Source organism: Lepidothrix coronata, unplaced genomic scaffold (genome assembly GCF_001604755.1).
Source record: "Lepidothrix coronata isolate B3197 unplaced genomic scaffold, Lepidothrix_coronata-1.0 Scaffold14, whole genome shotgun sequence".
NCBI lineage: Eukaryota > Metazoa > Chordata > Aves > Passeriformes > Pipridae > Lepidothrix > Lepidothrix coronata.
The window spans coordinates 6946956-6959154 of record NW_016690194.1 but is presented as its reverse complement, the minus strand read 5'-3'; the positions used below and the strand labels follow the sequence as shown (position 1 = coordinate 6959154).

Sequence of the window (12199 nt, the reverse complement as noted above, 5' to 3'; positions counted from 1 at the left end):
TGGACTGAAAAGATTAATATAAATTCTGGGACAACAGAATATATCTTAGGTGATGGCTAACTTGTCTTGCTACAAACACATCACCAAAGACTCTTGCTGCATGAACAATATTATTTCAGATGTTCAAGGAGGACCAAGAGTTGGACATTTTTAATTGGTTTGTTCCCAGAAGTTATATATCAACTCCTTTATCTCATGTTCTGTCAATAAGAAATAGGTGTCCTGCCTGTGTCTTCACTTGCTTTAGTTCATTAAACCATTCCTCCTTCTCAGAGTAACACCTTCAAGTCAGTGGCTTCCTCACAGTCCTGAAAATTAACCAGTCCAGATGCAACAAAGAAAATAACTACAGAGATTCTAAGAAAAGTAGGAAAACTAAGGCTGAGATGTTAGCTAACACAAGCCAGGGAATTTAAAACGGAAATTGAAACTTCAGCCTAAGATAGACATTTTGGCACAGATGTCGCACGATTTTCCTTTAAGTATTGTCAGTCAAGATCCTCGCTCCTGGGACTACACCTTCACAGTACATTCCAAATATACACAACATGCAGAGAGGCTTTGAAATTTGAAGATATTTGCATTTGGACTGACATCTTCTTGTAATATGTTTGACACTGAGCACTTCTGTAACAAAGCACAGAGCTGTTTTCAACCCAAGTCTTTTCCAAAGAATAATGGGCAACTACACAAGAATGAATAAGTGAACAGTTTGCCACAGCAATGAATGACTCCGAAAACAGCAAGTTTGCAGGCACCAGATGGAAGAAGAACATTATTGCAATTCCTGCATCCCATTGTGTAACAGCCAACAGAGCCGTTAACACTTTCTGGTGATTTCTGAGAGCTTTATAATGTGCTTTCCTTTGAAGGTGTTTTTCTTGTGCCCTGTCAGTCCGCAAGCTAGGTTCAGCTGTCTGGGAAAAAAATTTCACTGGCAAGCTACCAAATAGGGAAAAACACAAAATACAGATGGAACACTAATGATTGTATTACAAAAATCACTAGATGGACACAAAGCTTACGTTATAAATTATGACCTACAGCTCAAGTCTTTTGTCTCTTACAAGCCTTTCTCTCTTCCCTACTAGACAGGTCTGCCTTTCTGCATATCTTAGTTGATCACTTATCCCAGAAAAATGTCTGCCTCATGGTCCCAAGGAGTTCTTACACTTTATTGTTTTCCTCTTCAGAAAGCAAACTGAAATCTTATTTAGTCTATGACTTTACGTCATCCTCCACAATTCAGAGCAAAGCAGTGGAAAAAGATGCTTGAGTCAATTCAAACTACTCATTTTCATTGCTACCACCACAGACCATCATGAGAAAGCCACCCAATAAGCGAAATACTCCCAGTCATAGACAGCCATTTATGCCAAGAGGTGTGTGTTTCCCATTCTCAAACATTTAAACAACAGTCCCCTTTGCTTAGGATGTGCTCCCAGTATCTTGTACACAGCACAAGTGTCTGTCTCATTTAAAATGTCAGTGAGCATGTCTAAGTGCTGTCTGAACTAGACCATGGCAAACCAGGGCAAAGAGATTGCACAACATTAACAAGCTGAATTAAAAGTGAAAAAACCCTGCCACTTATTAAAGATCTATGGTGTTGCTCATTGAGGAAAACATCCGTATTTCATATAAATTCAAAGAACCAAATTCATTTCTGCTGTAAACTAAAATGATAATTTTGAAATTGGGGTGTTCATAATCATATTAGTACCAATTTTAACACTCTGTATCAGCAACATGGTGCTGATGAAAAAGACTTATTTTATATACATATTTTATATATAGCTACATTTTTAAAGTAGTTTTAGTAAAGTCTTGACTCCTACAAGGGAAGAAAGCAGTGTCTCCTCATTGTGCATTAGTCTATGTGGGGAAAGGCAAGTTATTTTCACAACAAAATATTTTGTAACTCTACAAGTATTTTCGTGCACCACAAGTTCCTAAATCTCAATGAACTTCGATGTTACTTAGTTATATCTAGAAAGGACTTGACCTCAAAATCATACACTGATTATATTGTTCTTGAGGAATGCCCCATTCTGACCTCAAGAAGAAGCTAAATCACTATATTTACAATATTAATAAAAATATTAATATAATTTTATTCTATTTTATAAATAAATCATAGAAATGAAAAACCCATCAGTGGCTGCTTTTTATTAATAAGGCTAACACATAAGTTTTGTGGTATAGAAAACTTTAGCACGGAGGGAGGAAGGGGAGGAAAGTATGAAACTGCATCTTTTTCCAGAGCAGAAAATCATAACCATTGTTTGTGACAAAGGGGAGAAAAGGCTTTTTTTTATGTATCTTGAGAGGTCAGAGATAATGATGGTCTTGGGAAGGAAACAAAACTCACAGACCTCACAGCTAAAAGTACAATAACCATGAGTTTTCCAAAAAGCAGCAACATATGGAAGTCTGGACATTTTGCCTGTTTCTCAGAAAGTCACTTGGAGGCCCTAAATCTGCAGTATCCACCCCAAGTCAACATGACCTGTGTGCTGCAGGAGAACAATTCAAACATACTAGGAGATAATCATATGACACTGCTACAAACACAGGCATTTGGCCAAAATAAAAGTATTGCTCCAATACAGATGGGCATTGTCTCCAGAAAATTAAAGCATCATACTGATCCGGTACAATTTAAATTAAAAGACACAAAGGTAGGTATGTACGCAAGACTGGAAACATGAAGTATTTTGAAGTTCATCATTAAAAGTATATTTAAAGTATATTAAAAATATAATAATTGATTAGATTGTGATTTTTTTTGCCAAAACTGTATTTTTCAAATGCTTCTGAAGCTAGCTCACAAACAAGAAACATGACACTGTAGTGTTTGTCAATAATTCTTTAACACAAAGGAAACTGCATTTTATATATCTCAGTGATTAAACAGCTCTGAACAACTACCACCAATAGGTATCGTGTTCTACTCAATTCTGAAGTGTTCATTTGAATATTAAAATGAATGCAATTTAGGGAATTTAGATCCTCCCAGACCCTTCATTCCCATTATCCTCAGGCACACAGCACCACTTAGGAAATGCCACACTGGTACTGTTACAACACCCATTAGTTTCAAGATATAAATAATACAATATTTATTATATGGTGTGGGCACACATGCCAACATAAGCCCTGTTGGTTTGGCCATCACTTCAGTATCTCTTCTACTCATGGTAGCTCATTTGAACATTTTTTGGAGGACAAAAAGAAAAGGGGGAAGGAGGGAGTGAAAAATACAACAAACAAAAAAATGTCTTTTTTTTACAACCATCTTTCTTATTAGGACCACAGCAGTAATATTTTTAAATTGAAAACAGAAAAGCAGATTTAATTTCTTGCAAGCCCTTCCACTGATAAAACCGTGAAAGCTGGGATCTCTGGATGTTTTGCCCAGGTATTAAGGCATGCCAAGCATCAAAACATTTGATAAAAGAGTACCAAGACTTGTAAAAAAGCACATTACCTCAGAAAATTGAGAAGGGAAGCACACAGCCTGGGCAGGTGATTGTGTGGCCTATATATCTCTGATACTGCTGCTTTACATGCTATCACACACAGTTTTGAGGTAAATCACCATAATTTACTGGGTAAAGACAGCTGCTGTTGAAGTCTACTCTGGCACAATTTTTTAAAATTATTTTTTACAATCTCATAATAATGACAATGTATTAAAAAGGCACACATACAAAAAAGAAAGAACGTACATTTATGAAATTAAATCACACTTGAATTATTTAATTAAATTTTAACTTGAAGAATTAGAAAAGTTTAAATACTTCAGTCTGATTTTGGTCTCGTCTAGATGCACTAAACCTACCCACACAGATTTCCCAAAACAACTGAAAAAAATGCACTAAACGGAAAAAAAAACCAACAATACTTCTTTTTATTATCCATAACACAGAATCACCAAGTCAAATGGATGAGCTTATAAATAATTTTGTCACTGGTATTACCGGCATCCCAAAGTTCAGATTCTGGGAAAACCGTCTTCCCTTCCCACAGCCTCAGTGTGTGCTCCACAGGAAATAAAGGTTTATTTACTGCAGAAGAAAGACATTCTGCTGGGATTACGTCATGCCTTCAACCACTGCAACTCCAACTAAACTGTCACGTTCAGTTACCAAACCTGAATTCGAGCATCTTTTCCTGTGTCTGATGTAGCATTTTTTTGCTAATATCAAGCGACAGCTTTGAATACCAAGATAGTAGATAAACAGTTGAAATCACTAACATCTAAATGAAAAAGAAATCACTTTTGGAGGCCCTACAATGTGCTCCTTCAGCTCTCCCAAAAGCTTCATAATTAATTTATATACTTGCTTTGATATCATTCCTAAGGTTTGCAAAAACTTATTAGGGGGTAAAACAGAACAGCAATCAAAGAATGTGCAAGATAGAGAATTCCGATTAGGATCCCACCACCCACAATGACAGCCAAGCCAATAGTACGTTATCAAAGCTGTTGGAAACTAAATGCAACTACTGCTAACAAGGTTTGCCAGGATTCCAGAGTGAAATGCAGAAAATGATCCACAAAGATCTGTGTATGGGAGACAAAAACTCCCCATGTCTCTGAACTTTATGGGAGAGAAATACTTGGCCTTTTCCGTGAAGACTGAGGTATCCCATCACACGGGAACCCAAAAGCAGGACAGGTCTGAGATTCACACATTTTCTGTCACCACAGCACTCTTTCTTTCCTAGGTTTCTCCAGCTTCAGGAAGGGGTGTAATGTCTATGCCAAAGTTTCCTCCAGCTTTGATTTTCCAAACAATGTCACTATTTTGCCAAGCCTTTTCATGTAGAAAACAGTTAATAAAGCCCACAACAGAATATTTTCTTGTGGTTTAAATGTATTAATCTGAAAATGGAATTAGCCTAATTCCATTTTAAGATTAATACATTTTCAAGCAAAATCACAAGGACCTTTGCTGCATTTTGCAACACAAATTAGATCTCCTTAGAATAAGTGGTTTGTTTATCTTTTACATCAAAAATATGGGTTTACAGTCTGAGACGTGGCATTTGAAAAGGTTTCTGGTACATGAGCAACTCCACTGCTCTTAAGTTTGGGTCATTCACTACAAACTGATGTTTTAGGTAAGTATGTAATACTTGATTTTCCCCCTTTGCTAAGGTCCTTTCATTATTTCCTGCAGTGAGTGCTGGATTCTATTAAACATTTTTCTCCTTAAGCACTGTTTGCTGGGTTTTCACTTCACATGTTTTAACCATCCAATAAATACCATGGTTTTGCAAATGTTTACACTGAGTTCATCTTATTTACTTTTGCACAAAAAAAAAAAGGGAGTAGTTCTTAATTCTAAAAATACTGAACTTGTTTAGAGAAAAAAATGATTAATAATTGCTAAGAATTTTAATTTTCTAGTTGTTACGAACTGAAAAGCACAGCTGAACAGCAAACCATGGTACTATGAAGCTTAAAGAAGAAGTCAGACTTGTTCCCACATTCCTCATAGAGCAAATCTTCATCAACTCTAATGAACATCTTCCAGCAACGTTGGGGCCCAAGTTTAGCAAATACATAACTTCATCAACGTGTTCGTTGGGGTTCAGTGCTCATGTTCCAAAGGCAACACGAGGTATCAACAGACCTTCAACATTCCCAGCCTGCCCACTCCTTCATAAAGTGGCAATGGCTCCAGCTCCAGGAATGGTTCCATGCTGACTCACTTCTTCTGCAATACCCAGAAGAGCTAAGACAAACCACACACTGAGAATTATTACTCCAAGTTATTGCTTCCCTTGGGCTATTTGAACAACAAACAAAAAGAATGCATAAAGTGAATCCAGACTTTCCCAATTTACTCTTTAAGCTCTCTGAGGCAGGAGGACTATTCTCATTTTGAATTTTGCACATTATTTGTCACCTTATCAGCAACTCACACAATAGTATATGTAACTGTTCTGTCCTTGCTATAGAAGATGACACAATCCCCTTTTCACTGATACAGACCCTGACAGATCCCCTGGCAGGACAGATTTGATTTGGATCAAGAAAAGAATACATACTGAAGATGGTTGTGCATGGTGGTTACACAAGATTTATGCTGCCTGTGGAAAAGTACAGATGACACTCCTCTGGCACAAAGTCAGGACAGCTCAGAAAGACAACAACTGATTCAATAAAAATTTAACCAGGACAAAATGGCAACTTAAAAATCTTCAAATGGCACTGTGTCTTTGTGTCTGTCCCTCGCTTTGCATCTCAGGCTATTTTTATTCTATTGGAAGAGACTCTAAAAGGTTTATGACTCTTCAGCTCGTATTCAAGGGACTGATCTTAGTGGTCAGAAGAACATCCACCAACTTGGTCTAAAGTTCGTTTATCATCAGTCACATATCATTAGTAGTTTCTGTTTACAAATCAGGACGTTAAAATAAATATATTGATTTAACTAAACCCACAAAAAAGCAGAGAATGGTGTTCCAGAGGAACAGTCTCAGTTCTTTTCTAGGAAGATGAAAAGGAAATGGAAAGGAAGGGTCTGTCTAAGACAGGATCCTCAGGCACCTGGTTAGATAACCAGCTTGACAGCTCAGTGACTGCCAAGTATAAAAAGACAAACTTCCTTAAACTGTTTTTGAGCTGCTACTTTACAAAATACAATCCTCAACTAAGTATAACCTTCACCATCAAAGCAAAATCTCAGCCTCCATGAAATCACCAGCAAAAATTACCACTGCTTTTACTCAGCTGAGATCCACATTTTGTTGTATGAGGCTCACATGACAAAATGCAGGCATTTACACTCTGGTTAACCACCCAGCTCCCCCGATCATCCCCAAAGGAAAACAGACACTCATCTTCTCCAAGAGAAGACACCCAAAACAGGTCGACTGATTTATATCCAAAAATGCTTTTTTGTCTCCTCAGGCTGAAACAAAGTTTTAAGTGACAAGCTCTATATTGCAGATATCTAAAATAAGCAGAATGGAACCCACATAGAATTTTATTCTTGGTTTTCAAATGAAAACATAACTTGTGTCAATGGAACCAAGCACACAATACAGACTGCTCTGTGGAAAACACATTTATTCATCACTCCTTCACCAGGAAGTCTCCAGACCTTTAGATACCAGAGAATGACATGGAAACTGGGAAATGCTAACTGTCCACACTGATCAATGAGTTGGAATAAACTTTTCAAATAATTTGATCAGGGTTCCTGTAGATCCCAAAAGATTAGCACATTTTTGATCCTGTGATAACTTATAATGGAATTTCTATTCAAATAAAGCTACTTCAGCTGTTCTGTGTATTTTATGTATTGTATCATTAGGTTTCAGTACCTCTTCACAGATGAAAAATGAACAGAACAATAATAATTTTGCCTCTCTGCAGTTTCAACATCTTAACTGTACTCCTCACTATGACAGGATACACTTGATGATTTATTCTACACCACCTTCCCCCTGAGGTGTCTTGGATTCAATTATTTACATAGGAGTTAAATCCTCACTGTGGATAACTTTCCCAAAATTCCACCCAACTTCAAAAATCTGTCCTCTGATTTTCCCCTTATCTGCCAAATCTAACATTCTATTGGTAACCTCTGAACTGGATTCCCAGGATCAGGAGAGGAACGTCTTGTGGTCTCTATGTAATATACCACAGTACATTTTTTTCCTTGGATTTTTGTCAACACTGGCTGTTTCTAACAATGGATATTGATTACTCAGATCTTCATTTCCTTGTTTTTCCTTTCTTACTGTTTCTAGCTAATTATGTTACCTAAAACTATGCATCATATCCGCCACCACACCTTGGAGGAGATCAGATTAGACAGATGGAAGTATTCCAGTAAGACACAAACAACAGAGCTACAATATAGAAAAATCAAGATCATAACAGTAATTCTAGAACTGAAAATTGTGAAACATGCAAACATCAGAAAATGGCCATGTTTTTTTCCAATATAAATTAAAATTATTATCTAGATCCTCTGTAAGCTTCAAATATGTAACAATAAGATGTATGAATCTTCTGAGGAAAAAAAGAAAAAGCTAAATATTGAATGCCCATAACCAGAGGAAACTTTTCCAATTTCTATCATGACCACAACTTTGGCTAGTCATCAGAACATCATTTCAATAACTCAATCAAATAAATTGCAGTAATTCCATAATACCATGTTATTTATGCATGCAACATGCATTAAAAAGAAAAAAAGCCTATTTAAATAACAGAATGTTATAGTGGAACAGGACTCAAGCATTCAATAGCTGTGAAAAAGAACATGCATCTTACACAGGAAGTACTGTGCTTGAGAAAATTATTTATCCCCCCTACAGTCACCATTTCCATCTTTCTTAAAAACACAGTTTTACTTTATGTATACATAGCAAATTTCATTTTCCAACTTATTGGTGTGATTTTCCCATTTGATAGATTAAATAACTTTAACAGTCCGCTTACCCCTCAGCTCAGTGAAGAATATGCAAATGACATCATCTATATAGGGCAGTGAATGTTTTGGAGAAGAAACTAATTTTTTTTTTCTTATGGTCTTACAACCTTCACAATTTTCTGAGACATTTCTCCTGCTTCACTCTTCATCTTTAGAGCTGCTACATGACAAGTACAAAGGCTCGTTCTCAAAGAGGGCCCTTCCACCCCGCAGATTACCATGGTTCAAAACAAAGAAATCTTTCAAAATATTTCAAGAGGTAATTATTAATATCAAGATCTTGATAAATCACAGAGTTGGGTCTGGAATCTTATTTCAGTGTATCGTTTAGTATTATATTTCAGTATATTTAAGACTCCATTTCAGTATTTAACAGGCTCTGAAGTCTTTTTTGTGTTATGACATTTTCTATAGCTGACACCTTCTTTTCCAGAAGAAGGACTCAACAGCTTTTTACAGCATGTTCTTTTAAAATGCACTCTGTAATGAAGACCTGATTCATTATTAAAAAAAAAAAAGTCACAATCATCAAAAGCAATTTTGAATACAAAGAGTAATCTGTTCTTACAAGTCAGGACTGAAGTATACAAACACTGTTGTTAGTGATAATTAAGAAACAACCCCTGAAGCATTGACATCAGCCTTCTTTTTAAGAAATACTAGAATTTAAATTAAAGGAAAACTTAAAAATGCTTCAGCTGTCTGTTAGATGACTTACACATGTACCTCTCTTTACAGTACAAACTGAAACCTGTGAGTGAGCTCAAAAATCAGCAGAAACAACTACATCAAGACTAACAGACAGTATGACTGTTTTAAGTGCCATTTTCTTCAGAAACCAGGCCAAAAGAATACTCATTTCAGACCAGAAATGCCTGAAATGTACCAGTCTCTGTAGGAAAAAAAAAAGAAATCAGAGTGCTGATGAAAAGAGAAAAGGAACTGCAGAAAAAGGTAACTGGAAAGTACACCACATCCATCTATTCAACATTTTATAATATATAGAATACATTGTTTTCAGTCAATTATAATCCAAGATTTATGTTCATATTAATGGTAACAAACCATAACAAGGGAGGGAGTTTCTATCATTTATATCCTGATTAGTCAATAACCTGGAGGTTTAATGCAGAATCAAACAAGCAAATAATTATTCAGATCAGTCCAACTAGAGTTTAATGAACAGTTTTAATTTTCTGGAAGAAAGAAGTTTATTCTCCTTCAAGAACACCAAATCTGTTTTATTTCCTGCCACCAGTTTCAAACAATTGCTCAATATTTTAAGTTAGTTCCACAGTAGACAACTATACACTGAATATAAAAGTTTTATACACAACATATATATGCAGTAAATAGCACTTCAAAAGAATTTTATTTTCATTGTCCTTTTAATTTTTACCCCTAAGATAACTAAATCTTGATGCTTAAGCTTTTTCTACACACACAAAAACATCTGAATAAGTTGTATTAATTAGTATCCTACAACTGTATGAAAACTAATAAAAAAACACTGTAACTTGAGATTCGAAGTCTTTTTGGAAGGACTTACTAGCATAGTACTTTTTAAATTTCATTATTTATTTTATAAACAAATAAGTCTAAAATCTGTACTTACTTCAACATGTGCAAGTAACGTTTCTTCAATGTTATCATTGGTTTTCTCCCTGAGATCTTGTGCGATGTGTCTATTTCTTACCTGGAAATGTGTTTTACTAAGATAACCATCACCAAGGTCCTGTGTTCAGAAAAAAAAAAAGAAAAAAAAATTTCTGTAATCAAAATGCTAAATGCCATCAATGTTCTAGAAAATAAACAGAGCATGGTATTTAGGCACAAGCTCCAGGTCTTTTTATAGGCACTGATGACTGCACTGCTCCTCAGCATCTTCTAACACGTAGTGTGCTCGTTTAAAGGTAAACCAGCAAGGGAAATGAACCTAACTCAAAAGAGATTATAAATCAGAATAACAATTTAATAAAAATAATACAATAAATACAATTACACAAACAATTGGTTGCAACCCACGAAACCCAGATGTATAACCCAGCACCCCACCCTGGGGCATGAACAGAGTGGTGTTCGTTGGGCCTCCCCTCCCCGCGCTGAGCCCCACATGGTCCCCCTGAGTCCAAAAAGTAAAAGGAGAGGGAAAACCTGTTGGTGAGAGTGCTGGTTGCAGTCCAGTCAAGGCTGGTGATCGCAGTCCGGTTGGGAGTGCTGTTGCGGTCTGGTTGAGAGTGGTGATTGCAGTCTGGTTGAGAGTGGTAGTCGCAGTCCGGTCAAGAGTAGTGGTCTCAGTCTGGTTGAGATGGTGGTCACAGTCTAGTCCAAGTTCCAGTCCTTCCCTGGATCCCACAAGTGGTACAGAAGTCCCAGACTCCAAGATTACGTATCCTCAGGTTCAGGCAGGAATGCCCAGTACCTCCCTCAGGGCGGGGAGTTCCACAATGGGTGTGAGGACAGGAGCATCCTCCTATCTCACAGGCCTCTTAACACCTAGTTTATTGCCTGAGGGGTCAGGTGTGCTCTGGGCAGCTGCTGTAAATGGTTCATTGTTAACAGTTTCTGGGGAATGGCATGGCAGGGTATAGAATATACAGTTTTGGGTTACACCCACACAGTGATGAACTGGTCCCAGCTGTTCTAACTAGGACATTATCCACCCCTTATTCTATGCCATCCATGTCATGCCCAAATTAACCCCCTTTAAAAACTACATACATATATATATATATACAGTGAAACATTACAGACCATTCTCATTCGAAATTAGGTCCCCTTGTGGTACACAACGTGTCTCCCCATCTTTTTGCATTACCCACCAGGTGGAACCAGGTACTTGAGCAAAAAACAATCCCTCGGATGGGTTTGCCTTTGCTTGAGGTGGGACTAATCCAAACAGTCTTTCCTAACATACCTCTCATATGCACCACGGGGACTTTATCTCCATCTACAGTATGCAAGGGTTCTGATTGGGCAGGGCCAGCTTGACTGGAGGAGCCTTGGGTGTTGACCAACCAGGTGGCCTTTGCTAAATGCAGCTCCCAGTGTTTGAAAGTCTCCCCACCCAGTGCCTTCAAGGTGGTTTTCAGTAGTCCACTGCACTGCTCAACTTTACAGCAGCTGGTGCATGGTAGGGGATATGATACACCCACTTAATGCCGTGCTCTCTGGCCCAGGTGTCTATGAAGCCATTCTTGAAATGGGTCCCATTATCAGACTCAATTCTCTCCGGGGTGCCGTGTCGCCACAGGACTTGTTTTTCAAGGCCCAGGATGGTATTCCGGGCAGTGGCATCAGGCACGGGGGACGTCTCCAACCATCCAGTACTTCCTTCTCCCATGGTCAGTATGTAGTGCTTGCCTTGGCAGGTTTGGGGGAGCGTGATGTACAGGATTCCTCATACCTGTATTTCGACCACCGTCCACCATATCATAGAGGCTTCACCCACTTGGCCTGCTTGATTGCAGCACATGTCTCACAGTCATGGACGACCCGTGAGACAATGTCCTTGGTTAAGTCCACCCCTCGGTCACGAGCCCATCTGTATGTTGCATCTCTCCCCTGGTGACCGGAGGCATAATAGGCCCATCGAGCCAGAAATAATTCTCCTTTGTGCTGCCAATCCAGATCTACCTGAGAGACTTTAATCCTGGCAGCTCGGTCTGCCTGCTCGTTGTTACGATGCTCTTCATTAGCCCGTTTCTTGCCTACATGAGCGTCTACGTGACGGACCT

At 37.9% G+C, this 12199-nt stretch overlaps 1 protein-coding gene across 1 annotated transcript in view; it reads right to left on the bottom strand.

Annotated features, from left to right (window-relative positions):
* Positions 1-12199, bottom strand: part of ATG10 (autophagy related 10) — a 65152-nt gene that overhangs the window by 41080 nt on the left and 11873 nt on the right. Inside the window, exon 3 of the mRNA XM_017806154.1 lies at positions 10078-10197. Coding sequence (XP_017661643.1) covers positions 10078-10197 — 120 coding nt within the window. The remainder of the gene's footprint in view (positions 1-10077; positions 10198-12199) is intronic.